General features: G+C 38.4%; 1 protein-coding gene across 2 annotated transcripts; it reads right to left on the bottom strand.

The window, feature by feature from the left end:
- Positions 1-965: 965 nt before the first annotated feature.
- LOC114803335 (EMILIN-1-like) lies at positions 966-18,197 on the bottom strand. Of its 2 annotated transcripts, XM_029002835.1 has the most exons (8): positions 17,822-18,197; positions 9,742-9,858; positions 5,441-5,628; positions 3,330-5,354; positions 2,617-2,742; positions 2,292-2,426; positions 2,008-2,035; positions 1,746-1,912 (listed from the first exon to the last, which is right to left on the bottom strand). In XM_029002835.1, the coding sequence occupies exons 1-8, from the start codon at positions 17,953-17,955 to the stop codon at positions 1,888-1,890; spliced, it is 2,778 nt and encodes a 925-aa protein (XP_028858668.1). In that variant the 5' UTR covers positions 17,956-18,197; the 3' UTR covers positions 1,746-1,887. The 2 variants fall into 2 exon arrangements, with proteins under 2 accessions (XP_028858667.1, XP_028858668.1); XM_029002834.1 differs by having other exon boundaries at positions 966-2,035.
- Positions 18,198-20,215: the final 2,018 nt, after the last annotated feature.

Here is a 20,215-nt window from a genome sequence, read left to right as displayed (position 1 = left end):
TCCAGGACAAGCCCAATACCTGAGACAAGTTTTTGGATGCAGTGAAGTTTGGGCTGCATCAGAAAAAACAAATTACAGCACAGTTTTCTCATTTTTTTTCTAATGTTTGGAATATCCCTTAGATTCCTGAGTACTATCAGGTGGGCTGTCATTATCTGTATTGAATTATGATTAATTAAATGAAATGTAAATATAGTTTTTTTAACATTGATTCTATAGGTGGATGGATCAGTTGAGGAGACATACAAAGAAGAGATGACTATAGACATCAGGTGGCATGAGACAATTCTGCAAATTGTGGACGAGAACACTGACAAGCAGCAGACAAAAAGAGAAATTTGGACATAGGGACAAATTAGACCTTATGACTAGATTAGTCATAAACGTGCTAGTTACAGATATAAGTGAATAAACAGAACTTGCCTGAACTGGTTTAATGTGTGTCTTGCATTTCTATTCTACTTACAGCACTGTCACAATTGTGACATGATTCATTATTAAAATGGTAAATGTTGTATTTACAGGTATAATCGGATGAAAGAATTTACCTGAAAATGGTTTGGTGTGTTTGTGTAGCATTTCTATCCTACTTACAGGACGGTCACAATATCTGACAGCGCCTGTCAAATAATGTGACCTCTTGTCCCTGGTTCCTGTACATGATTAAAATGGTAAATGTTATAGTTACAGGTATTATAGGATAAAGAAGTTACTTGAAAATTATTTAGTGTGATTGTGTAGCATTTGTCTTCTTTGCCTGTGATCTTACGTTGTTAATCGTCTTTTGCGGCACAGCGCCATCTAGAGTCGCAGAATTCGACGGGTCACAGAATTTTCACTTTCTGATCTGCTTGCAGACTGGCAGAGAAACAATATTTTATTTTCTTAATATTTCCAGCGCATAAACAAATTAAATGCATAATTTCTTAAAAAGTTAAGTCAAAACACCCCACAGGTAATGTAAATGTTGTAAATTTGAATATATTTATTTAAAACATGACAAACATTAAGAAACAGCTTTACACTGTGATATTCTTTGTGGTGCATGTGATAAAATTGCTATGAAATACACAGAATTTGGGGCATACAGGGGAAAAATGGGGGGGGGGGGGGGGGGGGGCTTGAAACTCAACAACATTTATTTCTTATATAGCCCAAAAGCACATACAGTATGCCTCAATGAACTCACTGTTCTTGGTAATTACAAGAACAAATACAATAATAACATAGAAAATGTCTTGTTATTTTGAAATTTGGCAAATATTCTCTGTTACTGGATTTTTATACAGTCAAGTATGTGATAAATGTTCAATGCTCTGCTAACCCAGCAACACATGCAGTGAGTTATGGTTATATAATAGTTTTACTGCTGAGCCTCAAAGTGAGTCAACAATTGAGCACAACTTCCCTTCCTATAGCCTTTGGCAGTGGAATGATCTAAAAAGATCCATCTGTCTTTTTTTAACACTGAAACCCCCAGCTCCTGCTTAGTATGTGCTCATTATTTTCAGGAATCGAGTGTCTTCATCCAAACCCTCAAATTATCACTGTGATTCCATATCAAAGAGCTGTTTTGGCAGTTAAAATTGTTTAACCCAGTAAGAGAAGTGTGTGAAAAATGCTGAAAACTGTTTGTACAGTGTTTTGGTTTTTGTTGGCCTGGGTCTCCTAAGACCTTTATTGTGCATGAGTAACCAAGTGCATCAAAATGCAGCAAATGTGTCCTCATACAGAAGCATTCCATTGAAAACCGTGAGAGGTTCCACTGAGTGCGCCAGTTTTCCCATGACCAGGTCAATGCACACAGTATCACCAACCTCCAGGGGAAGGTTCATGTTGAAGACCACCAGTGATCCAGGAGTGTGCTTTGCCTCTGCCATGGGCTTTTCAAGGCCTTCTGGCTGGTAGCCGGCTGAGTCCCCACGGAAAATGCCAACATTTGACTTTGAAAGAACTGCCTCAATTTTAAAATTTTTTTGTCCTGTCAGGACAGCACTGAAGAAGTACCTGCCAGTCAGTGGTGCAGTGAAGAGTCCTGTGAGAATAGCATTTCAAATTAATACCATACAGCATTAAAGAAAATTTCTGTGAAAGTATTTCAGCATTGCAGTTCTTGGATTCAAAAGTCTTAAGCACTAAACCAAACCAAATTGAATTACATATTTGCGCTTTATTAGTGCCTAGACACCTGGTCATTTCACCATTCACATTATATACACACTGACATAGATGCATAGACTGACATAGACTGGTAACACAAGATAAAAACAAGATATGTGAATTCAGCATACCAGTTCTTGGATTGTAAGACTGCCCTTCATTGACGAAAATCTTATCAAATAATATGGTGCCTGCGTTGGCCTGAGGTCTTGTAAGAGCAGCAGAAAAAGATAACCTTGGAACGTGAGCATCTTTTCCGGGTGGACCTGAAAATGTATGTAATATAAACTAATAATGACAGCGGCTCAAAGACTGGATAAGACATTTGAGGCAGTAAATAATGAAAACACACCGTACTCACCCCTGTAAATTACAATAATTTTAAATATATATATTACAAACCCAGCATAAGAACCGTGTTGTTTTTTAACCTAATCGTAAAAGGATCGGTGTTACCTGGGGGTCCCACTTGTCCTTCGTTGCCTGGTCTGCCTTGTGAACCTTCCTGACCTTGGGGACCCCTTGGCCCTGGATGCCCATGTGGGCCTCTCTCTCCCTGAACCCCTGGGGGTCCCGCGGGACCTAATAAAAGTGATATTGCTGTTACAGGAACCAGTGCAATCTGAAATTACCTATGCAATGGCCTATATCAGTACAAACACATAATGGACCTAATGCACAGTATTACTTATTACAGTACTCAATCACTATCCATAACTACTTAGTCCTAATGAGGATGCCGTCTACTTGCCCAGGACGTTGTGGCAACTCGCTGCATGGTGAATACACATTCACTGTCACACACTTCCATATTTCTGAACAGTGAGCACTAGACCCTATAGAGTATCCCTATTGAGACCATTGTAAATGATAATGAATCTGGACAGTTCCCCCTGAATTGACTTAAGATCCCTGCCTAGACTTCTTGTGATGGCATTGTGGCCATCAATGTCCTTCTTTTGTGAATTGAGGCTCATCACCATATGACCTTTTTTTTACAATAATAGAATTCATATTTATATATTCCATTTACAAGCTCTTTCTCTTTCTTACTAAACATTGAAAACTCAAATGTGTAACATAAAACATTAGATATTTTATGAAATATTTTATTTATACGCACACACACACAAATATCTGTTAAATGACACACTGTGCAATACACTTACCAACAAAGTTGTTCATTGTGAAGGCCTGGAATTCATCATTAATTTTGAGCAGAGAGAAATTCATGCCATAAATCTGGTTTTGGATTTTTTCCAACTTCATGCGGTGGTTATCTAAGGCCTGGTCCTGTGATTTGATTGTGTTGTTGAGCTTGTGTACACATTCCCAAAATGCTGTGGCATGTCTGTGCAGCCCATCCTTAATCTTCTGCAGATTACTGGACACAAAATCCAGATGCCCACAAGCTACCTCCATTTTCGAGAGTCTTCTCTCCAGCCCTTTTCCAGAGCGCTTGCACTCACCCATCTCCACCACCAGGTTATTACTTAAATTATGGATTTCACTTCTCAAGTCTTCAAAGCGAGCCCTGCCATCCTCAATGTGCTCTGTCACCTTTTTCTGGACCTTGTCAATCTCAGACATGATCTGGTCTTTAGTGTTGCCAAGGTCTGAGATCACACTACCATGTTTCTGAACAGTGAGCACTAGACCATTTATAGTATCACTGTAAATGATAATGAATCTGGATAGTTCCTCCCGAACTGACTTAAGATCCCTGCCTAGAGTACTTGTGATTGCACTGTGGCCATCAATGTCCATCTTTTGTGAATTGAGTTCAGTTATTGCATTCTTGCACTGTTCACGGCAGTTCTCTACTTCTTCTTTAAGCTTTCTAACTTCTCCCTGCAGGTTAGAGCACACCTGAGAACAAGTACTCTCATCATTGTCCATCCTGTTCTTCAAATTAGTAATTTCACTCTGCCAACGACTCAGGGCACTGTTGGTAGCATTTTTAAAAGTATACAGCTCTCTGTCAACAGAAGTACAAACACTGCACTCTTTTGCAATTGTTGTAACATTTGTTACAAGCCTGTTGTAATATTCACCATCTTCTCCAGTGGACTTAATTCTGTTAATGTCATTGGAAAGGTCCACAACACGTCCCATCAGTAAGTCTCCACTTATTGTAAGGTTCTTGAGGTGAGTTTCAAACTTAAGTATATTCTTGTCATTGGCAATAACTTTCCATTCCAGAGTCTTTATAGTATCCTCTGTTTTGCGACGTGGTCCGTGTGAGTCACAGGACTTTGTGCACATGCTATTTATCACTGACAATTTGTTGTTTATGAATGCTGTCCTATTCTCCTGATGGCCAAAGCGCTCATTCTGAGTATACACTGTGTCCTTCAAGGCTTGAACACCCTCTTCAGTATTAGTTATTCTGGAATTGTAGTCAAGAAAGAGTTTGTTCACCACATTCCTTGTTTGCCCAACTTCCTTTTGAATGGAGTTTCTGAGGTTGATCTCAGTTTGAGAAAATCTCAGTTCAGCTTTTTGAATAGTTCCATTCAGACGCCGCTCTAAGTCCCTCAAATGAGTATTGAGGTTGGGTTCTGTGTCCTTATCTAGATGACCTTGATACATGTCAATGGATTCTGAGTTGGAACTCACCTTCCGTTCCACCACATCCAATCTATGTGCTAGATCATTTATTGTGTTGCAGCAGCTCTGTGAGCGGGTAATGTCTTGTTGCAAGATGTCAAGTGTCTGCCAATGGTGCTGATCTGCAGTTCTTAATAGCTTCTCAAGTGTTCGGATCCTTTCTCGATCCTCTTGTTGCTGACGCCTCATGTCCGCTACACCCAACTGGCAGGCAGAACAGGAGAGTGCAACTTGATGCTCCAGTTCCCTTAAGATTTCTTCTTTCAGCACTGCATAATTGGTACCACCAGCATCTAACTCATTATCAACACCATTTCCATTAACAAGGTTGTTGATGGTGTGCAGAGTTCTGTCATGAACTTGGGTCATGTTGCCTAGCTGGTCCAGTTTGGCCTGAATGTTGTAGATGACCTCAGTTATCAGTGGCTGGCCAGAATCAGATGGGTTCCTGCCACCACTGATTCCATCTCGACGAGAAACTTCATAAAGCCTCTCATTCATGCTGTGTAATGTGGAGTGCAGGTTATGAAGGTCATTTGTCAATTTTTGGATCTTTTCTTCAAGTTGCCTGATTTTATCATCACCTACACAAAAACAAGCAGTCTGAATAACAAATAAATCTGAAATGAAATCTGTTTTTATAATGTAAGCACTGTAATGAAATATATACTTTCTCCACTTTCTGTTCCATAGCCAGTCTGCGATGAGTGAGTTCCTCCTCTACTAATATGAACATCAGAGACACCTGTGGGACCATCACTGCAGTCATCCCCTGAGTAGCCATGACAACACTTCCATTCCAGTTCAGTCACTGTTCTATATGCCACCTTGTACTTTGGCCGTCTGAAGGTCCGATTCCTATGAACAATTTGGAATGTGTCAATGTTGAAATTGCATGTATTTTTTAATCTTTGTTTTCATTTCTACTTTTAATTGTTTTGTCTGCTTTTAATTCTGTCATCTTATTCACTAACGTGGACCAATAATCTATATGTTTTAGCATTAATATTATAACAACTAAGCAAGCTAATTCCTTCCTCTACAGAAATTGTATAGATTTCTTATGGGACCATTTAATAATTTTTTTATTGCTTAAAGGGTCTATATGAAACATTGGGATTTGGTATTCATACTGTAACATTTTGTTTTAGCACTGGAGATAGTCGCATCTATTTTTCATTGAGTCTGTGCTGTATTATTTGTTTGTGGTCATGTGACTGCATGGCTACATCTGATTGTTGAAACATATGTTGTTATCATTGCTACATCTCAATGCTGAAACGTATTAGATCTACAACAGGTTTTGTACCGAATTCTGTGACTAGATGCCACTGTGCTGCGAAAGGTGGTTAACAATATAAGATCACAGACGAAGATGACAAGTGGCTGGAAAAAACATTTACTGGCTTAAGGAAGTCTGAGACTGAGCCTTTATGTACAAAAATAATACTAAACGATAATTGTTAGCTGTATTAATTGATTATTTAGTGTTTAATTGTGTACTTTGATAGCAATAAACAACTAAGTGAAACATGGAATATTTACCATCCTAATCATGAACAGGAACCAGAGACAAGCGGTCACATTATTTTACAGACGCTGTCAGATATTGTGACCATGTTGTAAGTAGTATAGAAATGCAACACACACACACACCAAACTATTTCAAGTGACCTCTTTCATCTTCTAATACCTGTAACTGCATTTTTTACAATTCTAATCAAGAACAGGAATAAGGTACAAGCAGTCACATTTTTGACAGGCACTGTCAGAAATGCAACACACACACAAACCAAATCTTTTCAAGTAACTTGTTTATTCACTTACACTTGCTAAGCCCTCTGCGCTGCTATCAAACATTTATCAGCAGTAACACATGAAGGTAACAAAATTAATTAAAGACAACACAAGCCCAACACAAAAAGCTTTTTAAAAGTGAAGGATTTTATTAATAAAGAACAGACTGGTCGGTGGAGGATTCTGTTGGACTTGTGTTGTCTTTGGCTAAAATTTTAATTTGTTTGGTGTTCTGACATTTAAGTGTGACACAATGAGGAGGAAAAAAAGGGAGGGAACACTTACATTTACAGCATTTATCAGACACCCTTATCCAGAGCAACTTACAATCAGTACTTACAGGGACAGTCTCCCTGGAGCAACTTAGGGTTAAGTATCTTGCTCAGGGACACAATGGTAGTAAGTGGGATTTGAACCTGGGTCTTCTGGTTCATAGGCGAGTGTGTTACCCACTAAGCCACTACCACCCTCTCTCCACTTCTCTCCACTGTATATGCTTCTGATGATCAAGGCTGTTGTATTGACACAAAGAACATTCAGACAGTGTTCCACTGTGCTGTATGTCAAAATTAAATTAAGATTTGTACATGTTAACCATTACATTTTGTTACCTTCACATATTACTGCCGATAAATGTGTGATAGCACCGCAGAGGGATTAGCAGGAGCTCTTTGGTGGGGGCAGGGGAGGGTGCGCTTAGTCATAAACGTGCTGGTTACAGTTGTAAGTGAAGTAAGTCTGTGTTTAATGATTAGAATGGTAAATGTTCTAGTTACAGGTTTAGATGATAAAAGACGTTACCTGACATGGAAACCTCCTTAAAATAATGAGCGCTCCTTGAAAATAAAAAGGCTCCATGTTTCCCTTTATTGCTCTCAATGTACACATTTAATAATCAATTCATTCAGATAACTATACCGTCAGGTCCAAGTGTGCTATTTGCATTTGGAATCTGTTGCTGTCAACTGTCAAAATGAGATCCAAAGAGCTGTCACTATCAGTGAAGCAAGCCATCATTAGGCTGAAACAAAAGAAACATATCAGAGAGATAGCAAAAACATTAGGCCTGGCCAAAACAACAGTTTGGAACATTCTCATAAAAGAAGGAACGCATCGGTGAGCCAAATGCCTCAGAGCTCATTGGACAGCGCTTCACAGTGCAGATGGACAATGACCCAAAGCATACTGAAAAAGCAACCAAAGAGTTTTTGAAGGGAAAGAAGTGGACTGTTTTGCAATGGCCAAGTTAATCATCTGACCTGAATCCGATTGAGCATGCATTTCACTTGCTGAAGACAAAACTGAAGACCCAGGAACAAGCAGGAACTGAAGACTGCTGCAGTAGAGGCCTGGCAGAGCATCACCATGGATGAAACCCAACGTCTGGTTATGTCTGTGTTCCAGACTTCAGGCTGTAATTGACTGCAAAGGATTTGCAACCAAGTATTGAAATGTAAAAGTTTGATTTATGGTTCTTATTCTGTCCCATTACTTTTGGTCCCTTAACAAGTGGGAGGCACATATGCAAACTGTTGTAATTCACCTGATTTGGATGTAAATACCCTCAAATACCCTCAAATAAAAGCTGACAGTCTGCAGTTAAAGCACATCTTGTTCATTTCATTTTATATCCATTGTGGTGGTGTATAGAGCCAAAAAATTTTACATTGTGTCGATATCACAATATTTATGGACCTGACTGTAATCATGTACTATTATTTTTTACATAATGGCTCAGTCTCAGACTACCTTAAGCCGGTAAAAGTTTTTCCAGCCGCTTATTTTCTTCGCCTTCTTTCACGGCACAGCACCATGCAGAGTCACGTAATTCGATGGGTCACAGATTTCAGTACAACACCAGTATCTCTATGGCAAACATAAAAGCAAATATAAATGGCTCCTTAAAAGAAAAAGTAACAAGTTGCCAAAGTAAAAGTAAAGTTTCTTATTCACAAATGTACTTAAGTAAAAAGTATTGTGTTGTAAACCTACTCAAAGTAATTTTCCCAAAATGTTACTCAAATAAATGTAATTTGTGAAAGTGAATTGATTGTAATTGTGAAACACTGCAGCATAACACACAGTGCACACAACAAAATGAGTCCTCTGCTTTTAACCAAATCACCCTTGTTGAGCAGTGGGCAGCCATGATAGGCGCCCGGGGAGCAGTGTGTGAGGATGGTGCTTTGGGGCACCTTGGCGGATCGTGATTTGAACCAGCAACCTTCTGATTCTGGGTCACTTACTTAACCGCTAGGTCACCACTGCCCCTGTTACTACCCACCTCTGGATCTGTTGAAATGCTGAATTGCTCTGATTTTGAACCCAATACAAGCATAACTATCAGTTACTATTAATTAATCATGCCTTATTCTATTTCTAAGCTACTCACAAAGTACTTTTAGCAGAAAAATTTATTTAGGTTTTACATAAAATTAGATGTATTAATTTAATAAATGTAACAGAACATGTGTAATATTTCATTACATGCAGCACAGTTTGTTCTGCCTCTATTCATTGAGAAAAAAAACAAGAAATGAACAGATAGCACTGTACATAAACATTCAAGAACCAGATGTTTGAAAAAAGTGGCAGTTCTCAACAGTCCAGTAAGCCAGTTTTATAACTTTGCTTAAAGTAGGGTAGGGCTGCACAATTAATCGAATTTTAAATCACAATTGTATCTGCCACGATTAAGTTAAGATGACCTTTGGCAATATTTACATTTAAATAACCAACCACCAGGGGGCAAACAAAGTCACGCTTCTCTAACTGTACTCTAACTGTAAATAAAAATATAGTATTTTCATAGTGACCTGCCTTTGGTCATATCTTAAGCATATCTTGTCACCAAAAATCTGAAAGCCTTGTTCACTTACTGTTTGTTTAAAATAGAAAGTGCCATAAAAATGTTTTTTACTTAAAATTTAGAATAATCATGATTAATAATTGTGGTTCCAATAGTGATAGAAATCATTATTTTTATAATTTTGGCCATAATCCTGCAGCCCTAAAGTATGATAAGTTCTTTGTATAAGTATGTGAATCTTTGGTTTAGTTGTGGACATGGTTCAGATGTGTACAATTGGACTGTTAAGGAAAAACGACATTACTGTGAATTTATCATATTCATATATACATACAGTCTATAAAAAGTACTAGATACAGACTTACACGACTCTGGCACACTGGCCATAAGAACATCGCTGGTATTCTGGCTTTACATAAGTCTCCACTCCATCTTCGATCACACAGCTGATTGTTCTTGTCACAACAAAGGCACACCAGTTTCTGTAAAGCAAAGGCTGTTATAGTCAATAGTCAAGTTATTTATAGAGCACCTTTAAACAACCAGTTGACCAAGGTAAAGTAACAAATGCAAGTGAATCAAACATTTAGAACATAAAATATTAAAAGTAGTAAAAATAACAATAAACATCACTTATCCAGTTCTAACTGGAAGCTGCAGAGAAAAGGAGAGTAAACAGTCTTAAAAACCTCTAGAGTGGGATCAGAGCTAACATGCCAGGGAAGGTTGTTCCACAGCTTGGGAGCTGTGACCCAAAAAGCTCTCCACAAGTCTTTAGCCTAGTCCTAGGGGTGGTCAGAATGTCACAGAGGTACTGACTCATTGAGTGCTTAAACAAATAGCAAGATATTAAAATATCCTAAACTTCAATAGTAACCAATGAAGTGAGGCCAGAATCAGGGAAATCTGGTCACTCTTTCGCTTGCCTGATGGGCAACTGATGGGTTAAGGTCTGACCAATACCAAAGTATAATGAATTACAACCATCCAGCCATGAGGTAATAAATGGATTACCCGCCCCAGATCATAAGCAACCTTTGACCTTAGATATAGTCCTCAATTGATAAAAAATGTCATAAAATGTCATAAAATGTCATCAACAACATTACGTACGGATTGAAATATTTGAAGAAAGGAATCTACAAATGCAGCGGGATAATCAGCCTTGTTATGTCCGTGTAGGATAGTTCAGTCTTGTCATTTTAGATTTAAAAAAAAAAAAATAAAACTCTCATCCAGGCCCTGATTTAATTTAAGCACTCGGTAGTCAGTTTCAAACTTTTCATTCGAGAGTGAGAGAAATAATAAAAGTGATTGTTCTTGGCATTGTAATACACAGCACAGGACTCTGCACACCATGTGTATTGCGTTAGGGCTGGGCGATATGGATGAAAACATTCACGATAATTTTTCATATCAGTTGATATTGATAATTATTGATCTTTATGATCTAGTTAAAATAATGTCATAATCCAATCAGCTGCTGCTGCGCCACTGCCGCCTGAGAATATGGTTGAATTTTTGGAACAATTCTCTTGTGTGGGTGGAGCTTCGCCTCATTTGCCAGCAGGCCAGCATTGGCCAGCTGTCATTTGAGTGACAGCTCCGTTCCCTGAAACTCTTATCACTGCGAGATAGGTGGGCTTTAAGAACATGCAAAGCAGCATCAGCTATTAGCCATCACATATGGATCACATCATAATCAGCATATTTAGTCAATAACTCAGAAACAGAAAAGAAGCAAACTAGCGTGAGTCAGTCACGCCAACAAACTCTTTGTCAAGCAAACAAATCAGCTGATTAATTCATTTTATTATCATGGTTCTAGTTCATTAAGCAAGTTCATTAAGCAACTTTTTTTGTTGTATTCAAGGTCTCCACAATGTTTGTTTGTTTAGTCATTTTTATATTGAGGTCAAACGTAAAGCAATTTTTATTTAAAAAAATGAAGAATGTGAAATATTGTTCTTTACATGAAATGCACATATTATTTTTACAAAAGCAAAGATTAAATGTGATTTGTCATATTACAGGTTATTTTTCCCCACCTACTCTATAATCAAATAGTTTTAGGTGAATAAATATGTTTATAATGCATTAATATGTTTAAAAGCATGGATTTTCATAAGAATTAAAATGTAAAAAACAAAATGTAGGATTTCATTGTTCCTAGAAGGTATGTAGTAAACGGAAAGAAAACACAAGGGTTAAATTAGATGCAGAGCAGGCCAAAACTGTTCTAATATGTCTACTGTGTACATAACATGTATATGCCAAACTCAACCCACTGAAAACAAACAGGGTGCTCATGTCTAGTAGCTTTTGTTCTTTGTTCCAACTACCAAAGCTGGTTCAGTTAATAGCAGAGCTGGCCCCAAAATGACTGGTGCATCCCAGTAACTCTGGAATTCTGGTTAATAATTTCTCATTGTGAATACTGGCATTGACATGCATGTTTATGTTACAGATCCCAGCGCCCCGGGACTGTGACAGATTTAAAAAAGTGTATTTGTGTCTGCGGTTTCTGTATTTAACAGAGAAAACACAGGCAGGAATCGTTAGTGTCGTTCGCTCGTGCAGGCATTTCTTTATCTCGAGAAAAATACATTTTACTCTCAACTTTACAAACAATTTACATACACTCACTTCCTGAATTACATTACGTTTTCAGTCTTCTCACAGGTTAATCTCAACAGAAATACACATTCGAACATTACATTCGTTCAATATCTGCTATCACTTTTACAGAATCAACCCACATACTTGTGCTTTCAGCCCATTGAACAACCATCTTCATAATAGTACAAACCAGTATTACTTAACATTAATGCAATAATTACTTTCAAAAACACCTTGAACAGAATCTTTCCAGTATTTTCCCATCCCACAGCACATCAGTGGTCTTAACATATGTACACATACACATAAAGAATACACTCAATCTACCTGGCAGTAGTAGCATGAACAAAGAAACGCGCATGGCGCGGCCACCATTTCACTGAACTACACGTGTCTTTTACTAACTCCGAACCATGTGATACCTGTCGCGTTTTCCGACAGCTCTTATGAGTAATTTCTCTATTACACCTAGTGGGTTTATTTAGAAATAGTGGTGCACTATACTAACCTGTATTTAACAGAGAAAACACAGGCAGGAATCGTTAGCGTCGTTCGCTCGTGCAGGCATTTCTTTATCTAAAGAAAATACCACGAGAGTTAACACCAATTCCCCCTTCCAGTGATAGCTCCCCCTGGTGGTAAGATCGAATTCTTCCCTGAGTGTGTTCCTGGATATGGGATAAAATACAAGAAACTAAACACCTAATTATGACCAAACTTTTGAACGCGTCATATTTACAAGTAAATTAGAGGCAAAAGGTTCTCACAGAACTGATCTGGAATGGACACTTACTGTAATCAGTGGACTTTTCCACTCCCTTGTCATGTGCCTCATTAGTTTTCTAAGACCTCAGGTGTGATGGGTTTTGATTGAACGTTCCACATTGAACGTGTGCATGACTTGCAGAACAAACGTGTTTCTCACACGTTTAGAATACTTTCTGACAGTTTGTGCACTGAAACATTATTACGAAATCGGTTGGGAATAAAATTAGCCATTTGTTGTAAAAAAAATCTTTATTAGAAATATATTTCAGCGGCACTTGAGGTCAATTTGTACACAAGTGACTAGACATTTGTCAGGGACTGTACACAGCTACAACTTCATTAAATCAATTCAAAAGTATCACAGTGTATAGTGCTGCACGATTAATGTAATTGCAATCATAATCGCGATGTCAGTCTGTGCGATTACATGAACGCAAAAAGCTGTGATTGAAATGATTAGTACATGGATTGGATCGGCAACATATCCGATCCATTCTCTCAAAGTTTGCGAGCTGACTGAAGTCTCACTTCAGTTGGATGTGACGTGTTTGGTCACATGACTTTCGATTCTGAGACATATGGTTAGACGCCGCATGACGCGCTGCATTGTACGTCAACATTGCCGCCATATTGCGAGAGGCTCTGCTGCGGCGTGAAGCATATACATGTCTATGGAGAGAAGTGCATAAAAATACCTCACTCTTGTGCTGCTTGGGGCTGTACAAACCGCTGTACGCTCCAAACCAGATCCCGGGGATTACATTTCATAGGTAAGGCTGGACAAATGTTTTGAATATATTTGGCCATTATAAAATCCCATTTAAGTCTTAACCAAGATAGCGAAGCTATGCATTCCTGTGTTCAAGTCAGCCTCCAAACAACGTTTTGACTAAATGTAGGCCTTAACTATTTAGAATGTTCTTAGCTGTTTGGTTAACTTTTCTCAAACTTTGAAGGTTTCCTAAAGAAATTCACCTCAGTTTACAAATCTTAACCTTAGCTAAGCTAGCAAAGCTATGCATCCCTGAGTTCAAGTCAGCCTCCAAACAACGTTTTGGTTAAACGTAAGAACTATAATACGGGATTTTATAATGGCCAAATATAATCAAAACAGTTGTTTAGCCTTACCAGGGTTTGTCGTTCGACAGTAATGTAAAGTAATGTAAAGTTTTTTGTGATTTACTTAATTTTGTCGAATATTGTATTTTGAAAGCACTGGGCATTTCAGGTTGTTATAAGTAGTTTGTATGTAGGGCTGCAACAACGAATCGATTGAATCGATAAAAATCGATTACTAAAAGAGTTGGCAACAAATTTCCTAATCGATTCGTTATGTCGTGCGACGCGGAGACGTTTGATTATAAAAAAAAACTTTATTTGAGCGCGGAGCAGAGTGAACACACTCGGTCTTCTCGCGCACAGATACTAGCAGAGTTTGGCGCCTCATAGACAGCGTGGAGCAAAAATAAAAAAAAACGAGCGGAGGTAGAGGACAGATACATGGCGGAGGCAGAGAAATCTGCGCGAAAATATGCAAAAGCGACATGGCACGGCATGGGAGCACCACAGCAATGATCCAGCACCTGAAACGCAAACATGTTGGAGTGTTTGAGGAGGAAGAAGGGAGTTCAGCAGCATGGTAAGTCGCTACAGAATCCTACTTTTGTTCCGTTTTGAAGTGAGGAATGTAATGTCCCTGGTGCTGGTGTTTAACTCACCATGGAGGAGAACTAGATGGGGACTGCTGCTGTGTATCACATGTGACAATCACTTCACTTTACTTTAAGGTGTGGATGGGGGATGAAACAGCGTTCGGACTGTTCTCTGCGTCTCCGTGTGTACGACTCGCCAGACACTTAACCCTAAGTTGCTCCAGGGGGGTTGTCCCTGTAACTACTGATTGTAAGTCGTTCTGGATAAGGGCGTCTGATAAATGCTGTAAATGTAAATGTTTACCCGTCATCCAGCTTGACAAGCATGCCAAGTTAGCGATAGCGCATAAATAACAGTAGTAAAGCAGGGGTGCTATAGTTACTTTGCATTAAAATACTAAAGACATGTTTTTATTCACTAGCCTTTTTCGGACCATTCATTTTTCAATCTGTTGTCATGTATAGCTACACTGCAAAAAAATGTTTCTTACCTAGTAATTTTGTCTTGTTTCCAGTCCAAATATCTAAAAAATCTTAAATCATGATTACTAGACAAGAAAAATGGCATGAGAAAATTAAGTGATGCTTAAAACCTCTGTTTGAGATTATATCTCATTAAGATTAGTTTTCTTACCCCATTGGCAGATAATTTTGCTTGTTTTAAACAAACAATCACTTAATTCTGAGATGTTTTATCAGAAAACAAGACATCATTTCTTATGCTATTTCATGTGTCTAGTAAATGTATCCTGATTTAAGATTTTTTAGAAATTTGGACTGAGACCAGGACAAAACTACTAAGTTAGAAAAGCATTTTTTGCAGTGTGTGTGTGTGTGTGTGTCAGTGTCAGAGTTTGTGAGTGTGTGCGTCTGCGAGTGTGTGCATCTGCATTGTAGTGTAGAGAACAAGTTCTGACATTCAAACAAATCCTGTTAAATTTTCTGATTTGTATTGTTTGTTTTTTTTATAAAATATTTATCGTTCTGGCAGCTCAGGTGGGACTTTATTTTTAAAAAAAATTTAAAAGTCTATATTTGGCAGATGTAAAGCATACATGTGTATGTTTTTTGTGTTAGTCCATTTTTATTTTATTTTATTATTATTATAACAGCTCAAGGAGCAACATGTTTGTGCACTTTCTAAAGATTTTGGTTCTGTTTTTGAATAAAGGGTTGGAAATGAATGCTTTTCTTTTTTTTATCCGATTCTATGATTAATCAAAATAATCGACAGATTAATCGATTATTAAAACAATCGTTAGTTGCAGCCCTATTTGTATGTTTCACTTTGAAATTAAATATTTCAATATTAGTATGCGACTTTTCATTGATATACAAGCAAGTGTCCTTTATCATATCGCAATCGCATATCGCAATATTGATCTCAATAATCGCAATATGTCTTTTTCCCCAAATCGTGCAGCCCTAACAGTGTATATCTAATACAGGAACACCAAAGTAGCCTGACATTTACAAAAGTAATATTGCTATATTGCTATTTTGAACAAATGTATGTATTTGTACCACCCAATGTTCAGCACATCTTTGAACCTAGATTTATTCCAACTTTATGGAGAGTAAACCAGTTCTAAGAGTCAGTCCAACTCTGTTGAGTGATTAGTGCCACTCTGCAGAGTCTAATAAGCTCTGGGGCACATGGAATTTTCTCCAGTGTGGTGCCACAATCTGGTAAGTAAAGTTAACATTTCCATACTGCTAGCATTGTTTACTAATTGTTTTCAACTAAATACTGCTTTATAGTTGATGTTGAGTAAAACCATTTTGGCAACATATCTATTGTTTTAATGATATTGCTATCCCATAGCGCATCCTCTGGTTTTAAATCTAAAATGTACAAATAAAGTAATAGGTATTAATCATATTAATCTTTTTAAAATTATTTTATTATTAATTCTGACACTAAATTAAGTAGAATTAACTCTGGAAAGTTCACACTGGCCAGTGGTATTGACACTATATTGTATGGTCTGGGAAATATAATGAAGGCTCTTCTGTAACATATGTTGCTGTGGTAGTTTGTGTGAGAGTACAAAATATTTAAAACATATATACAAGGTAACAATGCATTTAATAAAGGGGAAAATAAAATAAATTAAAACTATAATTTAATATTTAAGGTATTTTAGATTTATTTCAGGCTATATCTTTGAGAAAAACCTTCAGAGTGTCTAAGTCATGCTGCTTATATGATTTATTCAACATCAATCTGAGGTTGCAGGACTCCGTCCCCTCTGTAGAGCTACGTTCCATTGTGTTACTTTTGAGTTACTCTGGCCACAACTTAAACATATCTGTCCTGCTTAGTTTAGCAAGTTTGCTAAGTAATTCAATATAATAATTGTGGCATCTTGGCTTTTGTAAACAAATTGACCTTATTCACCTAATGTAATTAGTTACCAACAATCGTTTTTTTTAAAAACAATTAGCCAGCTAAATCGAAGACAAACGTAAGTGGTCCAGCCCAAAGCAAATGGTTAAGTACTGCTCTTTAAAATCAGGTCGAAACGTCACATGGACACCAGAGGTTTTGTATAGGACATTGTGCTGTTTGCTGTTTGGATGATTATTGAATTTAATCATTAACATTTTTAACATTTATGTCAATTGTGAGACACCATTATCCACAGCGACTTACAATCAGTAGTTACAGGCACAGTCCCCCGGGAGTTGAAGTGTCTTCGGGACACAGTGGTTCTAAGCAGTGTTTGTGATCTGGTTCATAGGCGCTTGTGTGTCGTATGCGACCTACTATAAAGTGATATTAACAGAAAAGTTTTCAAGAAAGATCGTTCAGACAGATCGCCTGGTTATGTTTGTTAAGGTTGAATGAAACAGACTTGTTAGACATTTATCTATTTAACTATCATGTTTATTACATCTTTGTTTTATGTATTTGCTTATGATATACACGATCTTTAAAACGCTTACTGAACTGTTGGATAAGATCAAATATATGAACTGCGGCATATCGTGAGGTTAAAATAAAAAGACAATCAGAGTCGCGTGAACGTTGCCGTTTTCAGAATAACAGGCTTGTTTCTGCTAACTTTGTATGTGTTACAGAGTAACAATCCAACAGGTCATTCGGGACAACATATTAAAACCCCTCATAGATCAACAAAACTGTTTTTTTTTTTTCATTTTTTTAAATAAAAAAGGAAATACCACTACAGAGCAAGCGGAAATGATTCACATGTTGACGTGCGTCCCCTTTAAATCTTTCTTGTGCCCCTTTATATTATGCTTATATTCAATGATCTGGCACAGCACTGTAAACAAAACTACTTTCCAGTCATTTTGTCAAATATTGACAATATGGAAATAAGTTGTGAATAATTCGCGCCGTGTGTTCTTGCCGTAGAGAGATAGATTAGTCAACTGTTACCTGTTTCTGCTCGCCGCTCCCGTTGCGTGAGGGAAGACGGCCGGGAATTGGCCGTACGTAGCCGTGGAGAACATGTCCGAACCACATTCGGACAACGCGAAAGTCAGCAAAAGGTACAACACAGGTCGCGCCATTGCTCAAGGTCACATGTAAAAAGTAATCCGTCCTTTCTTTTCAGCTTCAAGATGAACTGGGATGCATATTTCAGAGTCGAACAATTATATACGTTTTATGGGTTCCCGAGACGTTTCAAGACACTTCAAAGCCCCCTTCTTAGGATATTTGTTAAAACGATGGCACTGGACACAATCGGGAATTGGCTGCGTTTCCTGTTGCGGTCATGAAATGGAATGAGCAGCATGGTGTCGTTTTGACAAACTCTCCTTACCCCGCCGCCGCCCCGCCCCCTTCTCCAGCGCGCTCTCCCTCAGAGACCCCCTCGCTCCCGCTGTGGTGATTGTTGCGTGGTACTCGAAACAGTGACCTTTGGTAACTCTGTCCCACCAACTTTCATATTCAGTTAAAATTACAATCATGGCTTTTGATGTCAACAACAGAACATTTGCATAACACATTTATTAAATAATGTTTTCCTCATTATGAACGTGTAATTTAGCAGAGTGTAATTCAACAGACCACCAGTAAGCTGCATGCGGGCTCTGAGAGCGTCCATTTCAGCTTGATGTGGTCTAAAAGCTTAGTTATTCTGATCTTACACAAAGTCAGTAAAGGTCAACAGAGACTGCAGCAGTTCAGATAGGATATGTGTAACATCTAACAGTGGGAGGAAAGTTACAGGGGTAGAAAACAACATTTGCCACAGCTAACAGAAGAGGGCTGGGGTTATAGCCTGACACTTATGTTAACTGGTATCAACTGAGGTTCTTAGAGGTGATGCAGAGTAGAGACACAGATTCAGGTTCTGCTGATAAGACATTGCAGGTATTGTGGTGTGAATTGTTATAACTTCAAACACTTCTATAGGTCAAAGTTTTTCTTCTGTTGTAATGGTAAACAAACTATAGCTCTTTGAGTCTGAGTCTCTGGGTCATTCTGAATTAGAGATAAGGATGTGCGATATGTTGAAGTTTAAGTTTATTATTATTTCAGCTAAATACACGTTAGACAGTACATAGTGAAATAAAACAAGGTTTATTCGGAACCAGGTGCTACATGTAACATTTAGACAATTAAACAGTTACATAATGACATGAAGTGCATGTATGTGACACAGACAAAGTGGGCTACATAAAGTGCAACCAGGGGACACAGGCAATGCGAGAGTAACATTTAATAAAAACATTTAGGCAACAATGAGACACACAGTAATAAACTAATGAAATGAATAATAAATATGCAAAGTAAAAATTGTGCAAATACTGTTGTGCAAAATGGAACAGTTCAAAAAGTCCTGGAGTGTTCTGATGGCCTGTTGAAAGAAGCTATTGCATAGTCTGGCAGTGAATGCTTTGGTACCTTTTTCTGAATGGTAGGAGGGCGAAGAGTGAGGGGTGTGTAGAATCCTTCACAATGCTAGTTGCTTGCCTGAGGCAGCATGTGTTTTAAATGTCCAATGATCTTCTCAGCTGTTCTCACTATCCGCTGTAGGGTCTTGCGGTCCGGTGCGGACCAGACAGTGATGCAACTGGTCAGAATCCTCTCAATAGTCCCTCTAAAGAAGGTGGTGAGGAGGGGTGGTAGTAAAAGGGTGACAGTAGCCTAGTGGGTAACACACTTGCCTATTAACCAGAAGACCCAGGTTCAAATCCCATTTACTACCATTGTGTCCCTGAGCAAGACACTTAACCCTAAATTGCTCCAGGGGGAACTGTCCCTGTAACTACTGATTGTAAGTCGCTCTGGATAAGGGCGTCTGATAAATGTCTTAAATGTAAATGTAAATGTAAATGGGTGGTGGGAGATGGGCTTTCCTCAGCATCCGCAGGAAGTATAGCTGGGCTCTTGGCTGTTGAGCTGGTGTTCTCCTCTAGATCAACACAGAGGAACTTTGTGTTCTTGATGATCTTCACACAAGATCCGTGAAAGATCAGTGGAGAATGGTCCCTCCATTCTTTTCTGAAGTCAACAAGCATCTCTTTCGTTTTATCAACGTTCAGAAACAGATTGATGACTTTACACCAGTCCATCAGTCCTTACACCTCTTCTATATGCTGACTCATCGTCCTTGCTGATGATGTGGTTTGAGCTGTTGTGGGTCAGTAAGGTGAACAGCGTTCCACTGAGCATACAGTGCTCAGTGTGGTGGTGGTCCTGTTCCCAATCCAGACAGACTGAGGTCTCTTAGACAGGAAGTCCAAGACCCAGTTGCAGAGGGAGGTGTTCAGACCCAGCAGGTTCAACTTTTTGATGCTGTGAGGAGACCTGGGAGGGCGA

Source organism: Denticeps clupeoides, chromosome 14, assembly GCF_900700375.1.
Source record: "Denticeps clupeoides chromosome 14, fDenClu1.1, whole genome shotgun sequence".
Classification (NCBI taxonomy): Eukaryota; Metazoa; Chordata; class Actinopteri; order Clupeiformes; family Denticipitidae; genus Denticeps; species Denticeps clupeoides.
The sequence above is the reverse complement of the archived record's forward strand: the minus strand, read 5'-3'. Positions and strand labels throughout refer to the sequence as shown.